Source organism: Oncorhynchus mykiss, chromosome 8 (genome assembly GCF_057628025.1).
Source record: "Oncorhynchus mykiss isolate SJ-2025 chromosome 8, ASM5762802v1, whole genome shotgun sequence".
Taxonomy (NCBI): Eukaryota; Metazoa; Chordata; class Actinopteri; order Salmoniformes; family Salmonidae; genus Oncorhynchus; species Oncorhynchus mykiss.
Genome location: NC_143029.1, coordinates 46,617,865 through 46,638,085, shown reverse-complemented (window position 1 = coordinate 46,638,085; position 20,221 = coordinate 46,617,865). Strand labels below are relative to the sequence as shown.

The 20,221-nt window shown below is 41.3% G+C and overlaps 1 protein-coding gene and 1 long non-coding RNA gene across 5 annotated transcripts; both read left to right on the top strand.

Annotated features, from left to right (window-relative positions):
- The first annotated feature begins 254 nt into the window (after positions 1–254).
- znf622 (zinc finger protein 622) lies at positions 255–10,471 on the top strand. Of its 4 annotated transcripts, none has more exons than XM_021612608.3 (8): positions 255–542; positions 1,145–1,208; positions 1,382–1,963; positions 2,164–2,442; positions 3,488–3,650; positions 3,920–4,035; positions 8,485–8,628; positions 9,038–10,471. In XM_021612608.3, exons 2-8 carry the CDS (start codon positions 1,157–1,159, stop codon positions 9,169–9,171), a joined length of 1,470 nt encoding a protein of 489 aa, XP_021468283.1. In that variant the 5' UTR covers positions 255–542; positions 1,145–1,156; the 3' UTR covers positions 9,172–10,471. The 4 variants fall into 4 exon arrangements, with proteins under 4 accessions (XP_021468283.1, XP_036841379.1, XP_021468284.1 ...); XM_036985484.2 differs by having other exon boundaries at positions 428–542; positions 1,433–1,963; XM_021612609.3 differs by having other exon boundaries at positions 428–542; positions 2,167–2,442.
- Positions 10,472–18,178: 7,707 nt separating this feature from the next.
- Positions 18,179–19,736, top strand: LOC149981670 (uncharacterized). The gene is made up of 2 exons (XR_016482742.1): positions 18,179–18,452; positions 18,567–19,736. It is a non-coding gene; the product is annotated as an uncharacterized LOC149981670 (long non-coding RNA).
- Positions 19,737–20,221: the final 485 nt, after the last annotated feature.

Genomic DNA, 20,221 nt, shown 5'->3' with positions numbered 1-20,221 from the left:
TATCACACCTGGACTACTGTTCAGTCGTGTGCTCAGATTCCACAAAGAGGGACTTGCAACTGGCTCAGAACAGGGCAGCACGGCTGGCCCTTAGATGTACACAGAGAGCAAACGTGTCATCTGGGTAAGAGTTTGGCTGGGGTAGGCCATCATTGTAAATAATAATTTGTTCTTAACTGACTTGCCTAATTAAATAAAGGTTAATAATATACAAATATTTAATATATAGTGATTTGCATTGTGGGCATTTATTTGACCTGGGAACATGTTGTAAAACCCAAATGTAATGCTAATGTCACTTAAATATGAATCAGTGTTAATGTTTAGACATTATGTTTAATTTATCATGAATAAATACAGGGTTTTGAAACGTTTCTACTGTTACGTGGATTACTTTTATTTTGAAAATGTCCGAAATTCCATGACCTGGAAATACTTTTGAAGTGTCGCTGAAACCCACGTGTGGAGGAAGACAAGTTTGCAGTCGTTTGCATAAACACGTAGTTCGCTTCCAAATTTTCTTCAAGGAGGGCTTTGAATTGGTACGTGAACTGTGATTTTATTTGTCAAGTGTGTAAATTGTTTGTGATATCCTTTCTAGCCAGAAGTTAACTGAAGTTTCAGACATCAAGCTTATTAGTGGCCAAATAGCTAGCTACCTGTTAGCCTAGCATTAGCGCGTCATTGCTCACGTATAAATATGATTTCGCTAATGCTATCAAGCCAGTGCCTTGCTGGCTGCGCTTGCCTAGTCAAAATATGTTCCATGACGTTATAAAAATGATATTGTCACCTGTAGCAAATCACATTTTAATTGTCACATGCTTCGTAAACAGGTGTGGAATAACAGTGCAATTCGTACGGGCCCGTCTCTACCAGTAACGTTAGCTAGCTAGTCAGCTAGAAAGGTGTAATTAAACGTTACAGCGATTTGTTTTTCATGAGAGATGTATCTGGTTGACAAAGTCCTGTTCATCTTACCAATAAAAATAAAAAATGTTCATGCAGTGATAGCTGTTTGTATTCATGAAGCATAGCTAGCTAGTAAGCTACCACTGCATGTAGCTAGGTGTGTAGCTAACGTTAAACCCTTAATGTGAAAGTGGTTACATTTGGGACTAACCACATACTTTTTGGTTCTCAGGTTGACTTTAGAATGAATATTCCCATTAACTACGACGACGAACCTGCCCCCACAAAAGTTCATGGTAAGTGGAAATATAGAGGTAATGTTAGTCTCGTATAGTCCAAAAGATGACTATATATCTGCAATGGTTACTATTGGTCAATGGTCATTTCAATAAATTATATAAAGCCATTGATTCTTCAAGAATAGTAACTATAGGGGAGCCACTGTCGGCTAATCTTCTTATCTTTCTAGCCACAACCATGTCCTCGTATACCTGCATCAGCTGTCGTGTGGCCTTCGCAGATGGTGAGGTCCAGCGTGCCCACTACAAAACCGACTGGCACCGTTACAACCTGAAACGCAAAGTTGCCGACATGCCCCCTGTGACTGCAGAGAATTTCCAGGAGCGTGTGCTGGCGCAACGGGCCGCCACCGAACAACAGGTGACTGGCGCCACTGTCAGCGAGGGCTGCACCACGTGCAACAAGAAGTTTTCCAGCTCCAATGCCTACCAGAACCACCTGCAGTCCCACAAGCACCAGCAGGCAGAGAAGCAGGCCTTGCTGGCAGCCCAGAAGAAAGTGGAGATGATGAATGAGAAAAACCTGGAGAAGGGCCTTGGGGACGACGGCAAGGTGGACCACAATGCCAAGAACGAAGCGCTACAGCAGGCCCTAAAGCCGCCGCAACGGCCCAATCCGGAAAAGGCCCAGGCTTCAGGAGTGGAGAGGCCAGCAGCGGATAAGGCCAAGCCGGAGAAACCGCCCAGGCTGCAATGGTTTGAGGGGCAAGCAAAGAAGATGGAGGGAGAGGAATTGGCCACAGCTGAGGAAGGTATGATGTCTGACTCAAGTAGGCCTGAATTAACTTGTGTAGGATCTGTCTGGATTGCATGAAGATTTGGCCAAGAATGTGTCGACTTCTGTGAAGATGATTGTAATATCAAAACGCCATCCCTATTTGTCAGTGTTGCTGTGGTTGTCTTGGGTCTTCTGTCTGTCTCCATTGTCACTCAGTCAGTTTCTTTATTTCAGAAGAGTGGGAGGATGTGGATGGCGACAATGACATGGATGATGATGACTTCGAGGAAGATGCTGACGAAACCATGGAGCACGAGGAAGGGGATGGTGCTGCTTCGGCTTCCCCCCACCACGCCGTTCTACCAGGGGCCATCCCCCCCACGGACTGTTTGTTCTGCCCCCACCACTCTCACTCACTCCTCAAAAACCTGGCTCACATGACAAAAGTGCACAGCTTCTTCCTGCCCGACCTGGAATTTCTAATCAACCTCAAGGGACTAATTTGCTACCTGGGTGAGTGGAAGTCCATAAGTGTCATCAGGTCCTTCATTGTTCTACCAAGAGTGGCTGAATATCTTTACACCGTTAGCTTGCTCGATGGTTCATGCACCTTGTTTGGAAAGCATGTCCTTTTCTATAATTGTCTTGCCTAGGGAAAATAACCTGTAGCTGGGGTCTAGAGTTTTTCCTCTTCCGGTTTTTAGACGTGAAACTGAATGTTTTTCTGACCGTGTATTCTTCAAAGAGCACCTTGGTTGAACCCCCTAGCAACAAAAAAATGAACTCCTGTTGTCTTTCTTGACTTTTTTTCATTTATTATTTTAGCCAGGGAGTCATGCTGAGACCAATTGACTCTTTTGCGAATCAGTCCTGCATGAACACATCAATAAACAGCAATTACACTATACATGCTGTATCATGTCCAGCTGTGATTGGGAGTCCCATAGGGCGGCGCACAATTGGCCCAGCATCGTCCGGGTTTGGCCGGGGAACGCTGTCATTGTAAATCAAATTTTATTCTTAACTGACTTGCCTAGTTAAATAAAATAAAAATGTCTATATACACATCAATTACACAATGCATGAAAAGCAAACACGATTGTATGAAACAAATGCTTTCTTCAGTAAAAAGGCCCTCTAACATCTCCCTGAATTGCCCTAGAAGCATCAACTACACAAACTTTAAGGCGTTTGAGATCATTTCATATGACGTCCAAAAAAACTAAAACCAGATTTACCTAACTGGTGATTGCAGGGAGAGTTGGCCTTCCCTGAGACGGTCTGGTAACTTATACGTCTGAAGGTAAACAATGAGGTAAGGTATGGCGGTTGTTTATGCCATACCTTACCTTATTGTTAAGCTTCAGGAGGGGTTGATTTATCTACCTTAGTTGAATGCACTGAGTGTTAGTTGCTCTGGATAAGAATGTCTGCCAAATGTTTTTCATTTACATTTAGGTCAATCTAAACCCGAATCGGAGGAGTCTCTTGCGTCATTTCTCTGCTATTGAAATCTCACTCGTAAATCTTAAACATACTCTTGTTCTTTGTGTTGCAGGAGAGAAAGTGGGCGCTGGTAAGGTGTGTCTGTGGTGTAACGAGAAAGGTCGCTCCTTTTACTCCACTGAGGCAGTACAGGGCCACATGACTGACAAAAGCCACTGCAAGCTCTTCACCGACGGAGATGCATCGCTGGAGTTTGCCGACTTCTACGACTTCAGGTAGATGTCAAATACCAGGGCTCCTATAGTCTAACCTTTTTCACACTACTGAGCTGAACCAAGCTGTACTGTGCTTGCCTGGTTCCAGCACTGTAGTTGCTGGGACTAGGCTGGAAAGGACAATATGAAGAAGGAAAAATCAGAGCCAGCACAGAATTCAAGTATGCACCGTAGTAGGAAAGGGGGTCTTCTGCCCCTCACTTTATCTTTGATTGTAATTATATATTAGCAATTTCTCAAGTGGCCATTTTGTGAAATGTTGTTTGCAGGACAAGTTATCCTGACCAGAAAGAGGGAGATGATGTTGAGATGGAGGATGAAGAGTTGCCGGACGGGAAGAACATAGACTACGATGATGATACGCTGGAGCTCACCCTTCCCTCAGGTGAAATCAAACTATTTTCACATGCTTCGTAAACATCAGGTGTGGACTAACAGTGACATGCTTACTCACGGGCCCTTCCCATCAATGCAGAATAAAAAAAATGAACACGGGGAATAAATAGGCAATGATAGCTTGGCTATATACAGTGCATTAGGAAAGTATTCAGACCCCTTGACCTTTCTCCATATTTTGTCACATTAAAGCCTTATTCTAAAATGGATTAAATCCTATTTTTCCTTCAATCTACACATACTACCCCATGACAAAACAAAGTTTTTTAATAAAATATCACAACTATTTAGACCCTTTACTCAGTACTTTGTTGGAGCACCTTTGGCAGCAATTACAACCTTGAGTCTTCTTGGGTATGGTGCTACAAGCACACCTGTATTTGTGGAGTTCCCCCCCCCCCCCCCCCTGTTTCTTCTCAAGCTTGGTCAGGCTGGATAGGGAGGACTCTCCAGAAGACCTTATATAGACAGGTGTGTGCCTTTCCAAATCATGTCAAATCAATTGAATATACCACAGGAGGATTCCAATCAAGTTGTAGAAACATCTCAAGGATGGTCAATGGAGTTCAATTGAGTCTTATAGCAACAGGTCTGAATGCTTATGTAAATAAGGTAAATGTATTTTTGCCATTATGGTGTAGTTTGAGATTTTTATTTAATACATTTTAGAATACAGCTGTAATGTAACTTTTTCCATATTTTGTTAAGGGGTCTGTATACTTTCCGAATGCACTGTGTGTGTATATAATATATTATACACACACACAGTCCAGGCAAAGTTTGGACACCTATTCATTTAACTTCTTGCTCCTACTTGAGACGCAGATGTCTCAACTAGGCACCTGGAAATGCAAATGCGCTACGCTAAATGCTAAATGTACTCGTTAAAACTCAAACGTTCATCAAAATACACATGTAGGGTATTGAATTAAAGCTACACTCGTTGTGAATCTAGCCAACAAGTCAGATTTTTAAAATGCTTTTCGGCGAAAGCATGAGAAGCTATTATCTGATAGCATGCAACACCCCAAAATGCCTGAATGCGACGTAAACAAAGATTTAGCGTAGCCGGCGCTACACAAAACGCAGAAATAAAATATAAAACATTAATTACCTTTGACGAGCTTCTTTCTTGGCACTCCTATATGCCCCATAAACATCACTATTGGGTCTTTTTTTCTCGATTAAATCGGTCCATATATACCCAAAATAGCTTTCTATGGAAGCTGTGTAATTCAGAAAAAAACACTGTTTTAAAACGCAGCGTCATTTTTTTAAATTAAAAAAGTCGACGATAAACTTTCACAAAACACTTCGAAATACTTTTGTAATCCAACTTTAGGTATTAGTAAACGTTTATAATCTATCAAAATTATTACAGGGCGATGTGTATTCAATAGCTCCTCGTCTTCAAATCAATGGCTGAAAATGTGGACTTCACAACATCCTGTCGGAGACCGGAAGAAATTGAATCCAGTTAGTTGGATTTACCAACAAACTCCCTGGACAATGGCGACATCGTGTGGAATCTGTAGGAATTGCATGCAGGTCCATAATTAATTTTGTGCCCTTTTAACAACCCATGAAAGTGACGCATGGAAATTATTTTTAGCTTTCAGAGAGCAGTTTTTCTTGCGCTTTTCGATGAAACACACGATCTGTTATAGTCACAGCTGTGATTTAACCAGTTTTAGAAACTTCAGAGTGTTTTCTATCCACACATACTAATCATATGCATATACTATATTCCTGGCATGAGTAGCAGGACGCTTAAAAGTTGCGCGATTTTTAACAGAATGTTCGAAAAAGGAGGGGGTAGGATAGAGGTTAAGGGGTTTTCTTTATTTTTACTATTTTATACGTTGTAGAAAAATAGTGAAGACATCAAAACTATGAAGTAACACATTGAATCATGTGCTAACCAAATAAGTGTTAAACTAATAAATACATTTTAGATCTTTCAAAGTAGCCACCCTTTATGACAGCTTGCTCTTGGCATTCTTTCAACCAGCTTCACCTGGAATACTTTTCCAACAGTATTGAAGGAGCACTTGTTGGCTGCTTTTCCTTTACTCTGCGGTCCAACTCATCCCAAACCATCTCAATTGGGTTGCAGCAATCCACCAATCAAGCCTTTATGGTGACGTGGCCAGACAGAAGCCACTCCTCAGTAAAAGGCACATGACAGCTTGCTTGGAGTTTGCCAAGACACCTAAAGTCTCTAACAATAAAAAAAAAAAAAAAGATTCTCTGGTCTAATGAAACCAAGATTGAACTCTTTGCCCTGAATGCCAAGCGTCACGTCTGAATGAAACCTGGCACATCCCTACGGTGAAGCATGGTGGTGGCGGCAGCATGCTGTGGCAATGTATTTTTTTCATCGTCATTCACTGGGAAACTAGTCAGGATTGTGGGAAAGATTAAAGGAGCAAAGGACAGAGATCTTTGATAACCTGCTGCAGAGCGCTCAGGACCTCAGACTGGGACAAAGGTTCACCTTTCAACAGGACAACGACCCTAAGCACACAGCCAAGACAACGCAGGAGTGGCTTCAGGACAAGTCTCTGAATGTCCTTGAGTGGCCCAGCCAGAGCCCGGACTTGAACCCAATCGAACATCTCTGGAGACCTGAAAATAGCTAAATCCAACCCAACAGAGTTTGAGAGGATCTGCAGAGAAGAATGGGAGGAACTCTCCAATTATAAGTGTACAAGTCTAGCGTCACACTCAAGAATACTCAAGGCTGTAATCGCTGCCAAAGGTGCTTCAACAAAGTACTGAGTAAAGGGGCTGAATACTTTATGTAAATGTGATTATTTCAGTTTTTTTTAAATGTATGTTTAAAAATGTCTAAACCTGTTTTTGCTTCGTTATGGGTTATTGTGTCTAGCTTGACAATGTGGATAAAGTCAAGGGGTCTGAATGTTTTCCTAATGCAGTGTGTGTAGGAGATACTGAACGCCATTTGAGTTTGGAAATTTACCAGCAAATGTTTACGAGAGACATGCAAATGAACAGTTTTCATGCATGCTTGTCTGGAGGAAAAATGGTACTGGCTCTGGAGTAGCATAGGGCATCTGTCCTTCTCGGTAAAGATGGGGGAAGAGCAGATGGGCTGAGAACAGAGGAGATAAAAAAACACAAATCAAGATTGCAGCTATACAGAACTAAACCAAAGGTCTTTGACTTCTCAAACACAGCAGAAAGGTAACACTGATGCCCTGTCAATTTATTAATTCAGGCACTTAACATAGACGGCAAGTTAAACTTAGCAGTCGCGTTAACACAGAGTTGACGCAGGGGAAAGAACGCATAACAATTATCTTGCTGCGTTTTGTAAATGCAGATTTAAAAAATGTATTGTAATTTCTCCTCTACATCAGGCTAATTGTGTGCTTCAGTTGCACATCTAAGCTGGGATAAGAATTCACGAGCGGGCATTCTATCAGCAGACAGCGCTGACTTATGTGTAGTTACTTTTCTACGGTACTTTTCCAAGATTGCCTAATGTTTTGCTCCAAGTTAATGTAACTGGCTACTATCTTTCTAAACTCAGGACCTTGTCTTTCAAAGATAATTCGTAAAAATCCAAATAACTTCAGATCTTCATTGTAAAGAGTTTAAACACTGTTTCCCATGCTTGTTCAATGAACCATGAACAATTAATGAACATGCACATATGTGGAATGGCCGTTAAGACACTAACAGCTTACAGACGGTAGGCAATTAAGGTCACTGTTATGAAAACTTTGGACACTAAAGAGGCCTTTCTACTGACTCTGAAAAACACCAAAAGAAAGATGCCCAGGGTCCCTGCTCATCTGCGTGAACGTGCCTTAGGCATGCTGCAAGGCGGCATGAGGACTGCAGATGTGCAGATAACCTATGGTGGTCTGCTTGAAATATGTTGGCATTGCAGACTGGGTCAGGGAGTAGTTTGAAATGTCTCTGAAGACACTTCCCAGCTGGTCAGAGCATGCGCTAGTACGCAGCCTGGTAGTATGCAGCCCGGCAACTAGGAGTGCCACCTTGATGAGCATTTTCTTGTTTGCCAATGAGTGCAGTCTTAGTGCCAGCATCGGTTTGTGGTAAATGGACAGCTACGAAAAATCTAGATAAAAGCTCTTGCTAAATAGTATGGCCTACAGATTATCATGAAGTATTCAAACTCAGGAAACACTGATGAATGTCTTGTAAATTTTGATTTCTGCTATCTGACCAAATGTACGCAAATTATGAACTGCCATTTGTCTTGAACCCCTCTTAACATCTCTTTAGAATTAGATGGGCTGTCTTCAACTCCCTTCAGACCAGAGGTTTGCAATCTTATGCGCAAAGGGCCGGTGTATGTGCAGGCCACAGCAGTAACGTGCCGTATTAAACTAATCATAGCTTCCAACTAATACATATTTTCTTATCTCTCGCTGTTTTTCCTCAGGTGCTAAGATTGGCCACCGCTCTCTGATGCGATACTACAAGCAGCGTTTCGGCGCACCCAGGACTGTGGCGTTGGCCCACAACAGGAACGCAGTGGGTCGGGTACTCAGGCAGTACAAGGCCCTGGGCTGGGGTGGAGACATGGGTAAGGGTCAACACTACACATCAACCATGATCCATGCAGGGTTGCACCTACACATTCACTACTGAACTCTATAATTGAGTGAACCTATACATTACTTAACGCGTGCATAGAGAAATTAATAAGCCAGTCTATACATTAATTGAGTTTAATTTACAGATAATCCTGAGTTCACAATTTGATTTAGAGATGAACCAATAGTCTTTATTTAAACTATCATTCAAACCTTCAGTGTATTTAAAAATATCTTCCTTTTTAATTTTTTTTTTTTTTTAAATCTCCCACGTGACTATTTTGAAGGTGTTTGACCAAGAACGGTATGGAGCATGTGACCACAGCAGTAACATGCGAAAAGCTGAATACAATTAATTGACCAAACCCATTCACCATTCATTGCTTGTTTTCTGTCTAGGTAAAAACTCTTTCCATCAGAACCAGAAGGACATGAAGTTTGTCCAGAAGATGAAGTCAAGGTGGATGCTGAAGATAGGCATGGGCAACAACTCTAACAAACAGACCCACTTCAGGCTCCAAGTCATGTTCTAGTCCCTTGACAGAAAATACAGCGTTAGATCCCCATATACCTGACTCTCATATCATTGGACAGTCCCTAAACCTTTTACGGCTAATGTCTTGCATCGTTCAAAGATGTCTATTGTAAACATTCAGCACTCGTTATATCTGCTGCATATTGCAAAGGACTTCACCATGACATAATTTTCAGAGCCGTTAATATTTACTGGATATGTCATATTCTATTCATGATCCGAGGTCCTATACAAAATACTGAGTTACTGTTTTGTATTTTGACAAATGGCTGTATATTTCACATCATGAAATTCTGACTTGGATAATTTGTCTTAATTCATGCTGTCATTCCAGCAAGTAATTGTTTATAAAATACAATTGAGGTTGAGTAATAAACATTAAGGAATCGTTATGTTTCACATTTGACAAATTTAACTGATTCCATTGGTAAATATGACAATTTTATGCCCATTTGGTTATTGAGTTTATGGGTATTTATTTGTGCAAAGCACAAATAGAGGGATCAGTCACTTTGGACAGGTTTTTGCCAGCAAAATTAATCAAACATATTGTTGCAAATTCAGGAGGAAGCCATGACCGTGATTATAACCCAGGTCCAGTGACTGTCAAGCCAACACCTTAACTGTTACGACAGGAGGTCTCAAACTCTTAACACCTAGCTACCTTGTTAAGGTCGCTACAACGTTTTTAGAAGTCAAAGGTATATTTCCCCAAAATTTGAAAATATAATTTGCTTCCTGAACTTGCAGTCTAAGGACAATGAGAAACTGCAATCCACACTGGTTGTGTTTAATACACAGAGCAAAAATAGAAAAGCAATGTACAGTGTTGGTGCTGAAATAAAAGATCCCAGAAATGTTCCATATACAAAAAAAATGTATTTCTCAAATGTTGTGCACAAATTTGTTTATATCCCTGTTGGTGATGAGTTGTTGCCGCCTCAAGTCATTTTAGAGAATTTGGCAGTACATCCACGGAGACGTGCTGATGTCAATGTTGTGAACAGAGTGCCCCATGTTGGCGGTCAGATTTTGGTATGAGCAGGCATAAGCTACAGACAGCGAACACAGTTATATTTTAGCATTGGCAATTTCAATGTAAAGATACCGTGACACGATCCTGTGCCATCACCTCATGTTTCAGCATAATGCATGGCACAAAGGATCTGTACACAATTGGAAGCTGAAAATGTAACTCAGTGAAATCTTTTGAAATAGTTTCCTGTTAAGTTTTATATTTGTGTTCAGTGTATAATGTTATTCCAATGCCCTAGAAAATAAAGGCTAATTTCCTTGAATCATTCAACATACATTACCATAGGCCCATTGTATTTTCACAACGGAATTAGCCTTTTATTTATTTTTTTTAGCTATTATACGTTAAATCACTGATTTATAATTAAATAATATAGAAAATATTCCAGGAATCCTATGTTACATAATATATGGATGAGGAATTGATGTATGAACTGTTTTATTCCACAGAATTGCTTAAGATAACCAAACAGAAAATGGTAGAGAGGGTTTTGGAGCCATCGAATGAGTCCTGGTCTCAGATCGGAAACATAATCACCCCTTCAAATGGCAGGACAAAGACATCTTGTCATCAGTCCACGCAGCACTGAAACCTGTGGCTGACTTCACTAATGTTCTCTCTGGTGACAGTTACTGGGGGGCAGAGGCGGGGGTACTGCTGTGACTGAGGAAGATGATGACTCGGAACAATGCAGCCACCACCTGCCAAGAAAGTGAAATTAGGGGATCTCCAGAAGTGAAGGGCCTATACCACTGCCCCTACAGTATACCCCTCGAAGTCTGTGCAGACACTGAACTAACTCGCTATGCATAGTTTACATTTTACCAGCCGACTCCATAAAATAGCTTTTTTATTTGTTTTATAATATATTAAAGTATTTTTGGTTTTATTATAGACCTATATATCTGTTCATATTTGCTCCTACCTATTTATGTTGCTGCTTTTAGTGGTAATTTATTGTAGAAGAGCTAGCCTTCAAAATCGTTTGACGTGTGGACTTTAATACAATGCATGTTTTTGTTGCTTTATGCTTTATAAATAGCCTAATAACAAGAGTCCCATAGGCGTCATGTCCAGAAGGCTAGTAAATATAATTAAATTGCAAAAAATATATAGCCTAATTAGCCTACTCCTGTCTATACAGAAATATATACATTTAAAATAGGCTACTTAACCAAAAAGCATGATTTGGAGGATCAGAGGATCATTAAAAAGGGATCATTACAAAAAAAGCTGTGGATTGTTTTTAAATCGCATAGCTTGTCGGAAGGCAGTGGGCGCTTCACATAGGCTACCAAATAGATGATTGTTGAGTTGAGAATAGAGTACCACAGTATGAGTCATAATACCCATAAAACCTTGCGGTCAAACGGAAATGGTTCCAATTTTACGAAACAGGTGTGACAAAACTGTCCCAGCCTTTGAGACAAAAATTGTGACATATCATGCATTCTGCCACCACTTCAAATGATACAATCAAATATCTAGCTAATACAATTAAAATACATTACATTTATAATAAACATAAATAAGGCTTTTTATCTACAGGTAAAATAAAGGACTATCAGATAGTCCTACAAGAGCCCTGAAAAGTGAACCTGACTACCTGGATCGGATCAAAGCCAAGAGCGCACACTGACAAGGCTCAGAACTAATTTCACAGTTGGTTAGTAAACAAGCTAGCTTGTCGAAAGCTACAACTGTCATTGTTACAACTGCTAGCTACAATTGCTATGGTTATCTTATTATTGACTCCAATTGTCACTGAATTGAACTACAAACGTTAAGCTTTTGTCAATGCAAACGTTATAACATTGTTAGCTACTGGTAACTAAAGTTAGCTAGCTAGCTTGGCTAGCTAAAGTCCTAGCTAAACTCAGCAAAAAAAGAAACATCCCTTTTTCAGGATCTGTCTTTCAAAGATAATTTGTAAAAAATCCAAATAACTACACAGATTTTCATTGTAAAGGGTTAAAACAGTGTTTCCCATGCTTGTTCAAGGAACCATAAACAATTAATGAACATGCACCTGTGGAATGGTCGTTAAGACACTAACAGCATACAGACTGTAGGCAATTAAGGTCACGGTTATGAAAACTTAGGACACTAAAGAGACCTTTCTACTGACTCTGAAAAACACCAAAATAAAGACACCCATGGTCCCTGCTCATCTGCGTGAACCTGCCTTAGGCATGCTGCAGAGCAACACAGAGTTAGTTACACTTGGAATAAACAAACATACAGCCAATAATAGAGTAAAACAAGTATATATACAGTGTGTGCAAATGAGGTAAGATCAGGGAGGTAAGGCAATAAATAGGCCATGGTAGCGAAGTAATTACAATATAACAGTTAAACACTGGAATGGTGTTACTGGGGTGAAAAGGAGCAAGATAAATAAATACAGTATGTGGATGAGGTAGTTGGATGGGCTATTTACAGATGGGCTATGTACAGGTGCAGTGATCCGTGAGCTGCTCTGACAGCTGGTGCTTAAAGCTAGTGAGGGAGATATGTGTCTCCAGTTTCAGTGATTTTTGCAGTTTGTTCCAGTCATTGGCAGCAGAGAACTGGAAGGAAAGGAGGCCAAGGAGGAATTGACTTTGGGGGTGACCAGTGAGATATACCTGCTGGAGCGCGTGCTACTGGTGGTGCTGCTATGGTGACCAGTGAGCTGAGATAAGGCGGGGCTTTTGTCGTGGAAATTTCCTCTATTTACCAAATCATGGGAGCAAACCACACACACAAGTCAGAGTTAGTTATCAAAGTCCATCTTTAATTACAGTGCCTTGCGAAAGTATTCGGCCCCCTTGAGCTTTGCGACCTTTTGCCACATTTCAGGCTTCAAACATAAAGATATAAAACTGTATTTTTTTGTGAAGAATCAACAACAAGTGGGACACAATCATGAAGTGGAACGACATTTATTGGATATTTCAAACTTTTTTAACAAATCAAAAACTGAAAAATTGGGCGTGCAAAATTATTCAGCCCCCTTAAGTTAATACTTTGTAGCGCCACCTTTTGCTGCGATTACAGCTGTAAGTCGCTTGGGGTATGTCTCTATTAGTTTTGCACATCGAGAGACACATTTTTTTCCCCATTCCTCCTTGCAAAACAGCTCGAGCTCAGTGAGGTTGGATGGAGAGCATTTGTGAACAGCAGTTTTCAGTTCTTTCCACAGATTCTCGATTGGAATCAGGTCTGGACTTTGACTTGGCCATTCTAACACCTGGATATGTTTATTTTTGAACCATTCCATTGTAGATTTTGCTTTATGTTTTGATTCATTGTCTTGTTGGAAGACAAATCTCCGTCCCAGTCTCAGGTCTTTGGCAGACTCCATCAGGTTTTCTTCCAGAATGGTCCTGTATTTGGCTCCATCCATCTTCCCATCAATTTGAACCATCTTCCCTGTCCCTGCTGAAGAAAAGCAGGCCCAAACCATGATGCTGCCACCACCATGTTTGACAGTGGGGATGTTGTGTTCAGGGTGATGAGCTGTGTTGCTTTTACGCCAAACATAACGTTTTGCATTGTTGCCAAAAAGTTCAATTTTGGTTTCATCTGACCAGAGCACCTTCTTCCACATGTTTGGTGTGTCTCCCAGGTGGCTTGTGGCAAACTTTAAACAACACTTTTTATGGATATCTTTAAGAAATGGCTTTCTTCTTGCCACTCTTCCATAAAGGCCAGATTTGTGCAATATACGACTGATTGTTGTCCTATGGACAGAGTCTCCCACCTCAGCTGTAGATCTCTGCAGTTCATCCAGAGTGATCATGGGCCTCTTGGCTGCATCTCTGATCAGTCTTCTCCTTGTATGAGCTGAAAGTTTAGAGGGACGGCCAGGTCTTGGTAGATTTGCAGTGGTCTGATACTCCTTCCATTTCAACATTATCGCTTGCACAGTGCTCCTTGGGATGTTTAAAGCTTGGGAAATCTTTTTGTATCCAAATCCGGCTTTAAACCTCTTCACAACAGTATCTCGGACCTGCCTGGTGTGTTCCTTGTTCTTCATGATGCTCTCTGCGCTTTTAACTTACCTCTGAGACTATCACAGTGCAGGTGCATTTATACGGAGACTTGATTACACACAGGTGGATTGTATTTATCATCATTAGTCATTTAGGTCAACATTGGATCATTCAGAGATCCTCACTGAACTTCTGGAGAGAGTTTGCTGCACTGAAAGTAAAGGGGCTGAATAATTTTGCACGCCCAATTTTTCAGTTTTTGAATTGTTAAAAAAGTTTGAAATATCCAATAAATGTCGTTCCACTTCATGATTGTGTCCCACTTGTTGTTGATTCTTCACAAAAAAATACAGTTTTATATCTTTATGTTTGAAGCCTGAAATGTGGCAAAAGGTCGCAAAGTTCAAGGGGGCCGAATACTTTCTCAAGGCACTGTATATGAGCTCTATCACAACCCTGTGACTCTCAGATTGATTCAGTGTCTCCCAGTGAATCCTCTGAGAGCCCCCTTACAATGCAACTGAGTTCATTTAATAGCAAAGACACACATAGTCAGACAGCATAGACATAACTCATCGTTCAGCTTTGTCTCCTTTCCCAAACCCAGAACCATAAACCAATCCTCCATTACAACAGGCATATATCAAATTGTCATTTAGATACAACCCACTCTAAATACAAACTCCTGGACAAACTCACGGAGAGGAGGGTGAGGCTATAGGTTAAGATAGAAACAACATAAGAGGGAGCATAGAATGATTCCAGACACTGCAACCTTCCTTTCCCCACTATGGGAAAGGTAGAGAGTGAAAGATATGTTTACACATGATGACACTTTGACCTCTCCCCTCTCAGCGGCCCAGGCAACTTAGTTTTGACATAGAACAGATAACTGCAACCTCACCACAGAATTACACAAAAATACCATTCTGATGAGAATTAACTTACACATATTTGATGAATATAAAACATCTTACATATGTTACCAACAAATTCTGAATCTTCCCTAACACTTTCCCTAGCAGAGACTTGTAAATGACCTAGAGCCAGTGGGTTTCGCGATGAGTATGAAGGGAGGGCCAGCCAACGAGAGCATACAGTTTGTAGTGGTGGGTAGTATAGGGGGCTTTGGTGACAAAACGGATAGCACTGTGATAGACTGCATCCAATTTGTTGAGTAGAGTGTTGGAGGCTATTTTGTAAATTACATCGCCAAAGTCGAGGATCAGTAGGATGGTCAGTTTTACGAGAGTATGTTTGGCAGCATGAGTGAAGGATGCTTTGTTGCGAAATAGGAAGCCAATTCTAGACTTAATTTTGAATTGGAGATGCTTAATGTGAGTCTGGAAGAAGAGTTTACAGTCTAACCAGACACCTAGGTATTTGTAGTTGTCCATATATTCTAAGTCAGAGCCGTCCAGAGTAGTAATGCTGGACGGGCGGGCAGGTGCGGGCAGTGATCGGTTGAAGAGCATGCATTTAGTTTTACTTGCATTTAAGAGCAGTTGGAGGCCATTGAAGGAGAGTTGTTTGGCATTGAAGCTTGTCTGCAGGTTAGTTTAAACAGTGTCCAAAGAAGGGCCAGAAGTATACAGAATGGTGTCGTCTGCGTAGAAGTGGATCAGAGAATCACCAGCAGCAAGAGCGATATCATTGATGTTTACAGAGAAGAGAGTCGGCCCGAGATTTGAACCCTGTGTCACCCCCATAGAGACTGCCAGAGGTCCGGACACAGGCCCTCCGATTTGACACACTGAACTCTATCAGAGAAGTAGTTGGTGAACCATGCGATGCAATCATTTGAGAAACCAAGGCCAGTGCAACAAATTGCAATGTCCGTACTGTGAGACGCCTAAGACAGCGCTGCAGGGAGACAAGACGGGCAGGTGATCGTCCTTGTAGTGGCAGACCACGTGTAACAACACCTGCACAGGATCGGTACATCTGAACATCACACCTGCGGGACAGGTACAGGATGGCAACAACTGCCCGAGTTACACCAGAAACGTACAATCTCTCCATCAGTGCTCAGACTGTCCGCAATAGGCTGAGAGAGGCTGGACTGAGTGCTCTTCACTGACGAGTCGCGGTTTTGTCTCACCAGGGGTGATGGTCGGATTCACGGTTATCGTTGAAGGAATTAGCGTTACACCGAGGCCTGTACTCTGGAGCGGGATTGATTTGGAAGTGGAGGGTCCATCATGGTCTGGGACGGTGTGTCACAGCATCATCAGACTGAGCTTGTCATTGCAGGAAATCTCAACGCTGTGCGTTACAGGGAAGACATCCTCCTCCCTCATGTGGTACCCTTCCTGCAGGCTGACATGACCCTCCAGCATGACAATGTCACCAGCCATACTTATTGTTCTGTGCGTGATTTCCTGCAAGACAGGAATGTCAGTGTTCTGCCATGACCAGCGAAGAGCCCGGATCTCAATCCCATTGAGCACGTCCGGGACCTGTTGGCTCGGAGGGTCAGGGCTAGGGCCAATCCCCTGGATCAGTACGTCAGGAATCGCATAGTTTGAGCAGGTCAATGACACACAAATGACTGTTCCGTTCTCTAGACTCCTGTCGGTGTCCGTTCTGAAATGTCAGAAAATGATCGGTCTTTAAATTATGAGCAGTGCTACGACGCGATTGGACAAGGACTACTGCCAATAGCCGATGAGCTCTCAGCATGTGAGACCAAAACAATTATAGTGAAGTGGAAAGCAACAACAAGCAAGTTGTCACTACTTTGGCTATATTGCACAAATTTATAAAAACAAACTTTTTGGGGGTTAGGCATAAGGTTAGCAATTTGGTTAGGTTTAAAATCAGATTTTAGGAAGATACATTGTAGAATAGGTGGGGCTAACTATTAAAAAAAAAAATATATATATTTAACCTTTATTTACTGGTTTAGCCATACTTATGACAGATTGGTAGAGTTGTGGAGTGAATGCAGCTATAGCGTTTGCCATGGAGAACTGCAAATGTGTTGCTACTGCTCTCAATAACATAGCTGACCTGAATTTATCAGGTGCTATCGAAGGTCAGTGGGAAAAAGTTGTGATGGACTACTTTCTGGAGGACGATCGTGCCATGCTGACTCTGACTTTGAAAAATGAATCAGATGATGAGGAAATCCCTGATTTAAGTAAAAACATTTTAATTGAAGAAGACATTGTAGACTCTTTTGATGGCAGTGATGGAGAAGAAACGGTGATCAACGTGTATGAACTGTGTGTAATCGTTATATTTTCTCAATGCCATTTCACATGGCTAGTTATAGCCTAATGTTGCTAGCTAACTAGCGAACATTGAACCTATTTGGTTAACTTTAGCTAGCAATGACAATCTGTTTGTATTGCTAGTACTCTATGGCTTGGGATTATAATTCATTGTTTAGCTAGCTAACTTTAATGTTACATGTCTAAACCAAAGACCCCAAGTTAAAGCTTGCTGTTTGCTAGCTAACGTTAGCTGACGTTAGATGGCTGGCTAGCTAGCAAGCTAACATTACGTGTATGAACTGTGTGTATTGATGTAATCTCAGAATGCCATTTCACATCTATTTTATAATAATGCTAAAATATTTATATCTGGAAGTTGTCTTTCAGCACCAGTACAACACGCCTGACTCTCCTCCACTAGTCACACAAGGAGAATGGTCTAATGCCGCCCATCAAAAAGAGAGCTGGACCAAGCACAGGTTACGCCTGAAGCATGAGGACTTCCAGTGAGTGGTGAACTTCATCAACAACAACGCAGATGATAATGCAATAGTATTGCCAGGATGCCACCCAGGACACAAACACTTTCGTGGAAAGCTGCTGCCATCCCATGTGACAAAAGCAGCAATGTGGCGTCTCTACAAGGAATCAATGACAACACTTGGTATGTAAAGCATAAACACGTTTTGATTATTTAATTGACCTCCGACATGATTAGCACAACTTTTATTGATCTCACATTATTTCTGTCTCTGGGGGCCCATACTGAACCAGAAACAGTCAGGACCTTCACTTCCTGATCACAGGCCACACCAAGTTTGCCCCCGACTGGTGCTTCGGCCTCATCAAGCAGTGCTTCAGAAAGACCAGTGAACGAACACTTTGTCTGAGATTGCTGGTGTTGTGAATGACAGCGCTGACGGGTCAACATCCCACAGCTGGTTGGACTGGAGGGTGACACTGCGATGATGGAAAGCTATGGCTGGCAACAATGCCTGACTCCGTACTTCAGGCTACTGCCACAGATCAAGCAGTACCAGCACTTCAGGTGAAAATAATTTTCATTGCATTGTATGGGGTTATTCTTCTTATCTACTATTGGGAGGTGAATTGATGTTGTGCAAGTTTGTAATGTCTTTAGATTTTTTTTTGTTATTCACAGTTTTACAGCTCCGATGCTCTGGAGACTGGTGTTGTTGACACCAAGGAGCGTTCGGACTGTCTGGACTAGGTTTCAGCTGCTGCGCAACACCTTCCTCCCATAGATGGTCTGCCTGTACAAGCACCATCTGGACTGGACACAGCTAGACAAACATATATTTTTGAGGGACTTTTGCGACAGAGGCTATGGACATCACATGCCCTGCACCAAAGTCAAGGGCAGGACAGAAACAGGCTCTTCGAATATAGATTCCCTTGTTCATGCGTGGTTCGGACGGACCAGTCATCAGCACTATCTGCAGTGCCTCTATTCAAATGACTCTCGCCACACACGCCATACGTTGCTGGTACCATTTGTTTTATCCTGCTGCTCAGCCACTTTACCCCTGATGGTATGCATATAACTACCTCATCTATCACTGATATCGTTATTGATATTGTTCTTGTACATATTGTATATTATATTTATATTGACACTATCTATTTCTGATATTGCTACTATGCAAGTAACTATATGGCTGTACCTTTTCCACCTTTTTGTAGAGACCCATCCACTTAGCAAGACTTAGAAAAATATTGATATATACAATTTATTTTGATATGTGTGGTCATAACATGATTTTGTGACATACCACAACAATATCATGTGACTGTATCAAGTGTCCACCTCATAAATATATGGTGCATGCATCTGTTTATGTACTGTTCATGTGCACCTCGCTCAGGTTTCAACTCCGGTTGCATGGCCTTAACTTATGTATGGAATACTGTGATAAGTGCGTGTGTAACAGTATATAAAGTATGCCAATGTATTGGTGTGAAGGCAGTGGTGTAAAAATACTTGAAAGTTCTAAAGTCTTTTGGGGGGTATCTGTACATTACTTTACTATTTATATTTTTGGGAACTTTAACTTCGCTACATTCCGAAAGAAAATAATGTATTTTTTACTCCAAACATTTTCCCAAACACCCAAAAGTACTTGTTAAAATTTGACAGGAAAATTGTCCAATTCACACACTTATCAAGAGAACATCCCTGGTCATCTCTACTGCATCTGATTTGGCAGACTCACTAAACACAAATGTTTCATTTATAAATTATGTCTGAGTGTTGGAGTGTGCCCCTGGCTATCCGTCAATAAAAAAATTGAGCCGTCTGGTTTAATATAAGGAATTTGACATGATTTATACTTTTACTCAAGTATGACAATTTAGTATTTTTTCCACCACTGGATGTGGCTGGGGGTTATAGCATTTAATTCACATGACCCATCAATTTAGACAAGCGTGTCTGGGTAAGTGTCATCTAATATTTATAAAATATTTTGATCTGGACACTTTGAATGGGTGTAGACAAAGGAGAACTCTCTAGTAGGCACCAGAACATTCAAAGGCCCTTTTCTCAAAAGTGAGTTTACAAGTTTATCAACTTTCAAAGCAGAATTACTTTCCCATTGTGTCTCAACTGTAGTGTATGATAGACCATTTTGTAGCTCTGAGTCTCTACTTTTATCTAAGGTAAAAAATACAATTTCAAATTTTGCTACATAAGACCGATTTGAGCCGGTCAGTCACAAACAACCGCATCTTTCCATTGTATTCCAGGAGCGTTTGATAAACTACAACGGGGAACAGAGGCAGGGACTTCATACAAAC

Coding starts and splice junctions, on each gene's coding strand:
- znf622 (XM_021612608.3), top strand. CDS start 1,157: ATGAATATTCCCATTAACTACGACGACGAACCTGCCCCCACAAAAGTT. Junction 3,651..3,919: donor GCCGACTTCTACGACTTCAG/GTAGATGTCAAA, acceptor TGTTGTTTGCAG/GACAAGTTATCCTGACCAGA. Junction 4,036..8,484: donor GGAGCTCACCCTTCCCTCAG/GTGAAATCAAAC, acceptor GTTTTTCCTCAG/GTGCTAAGATTGGCCACCGC.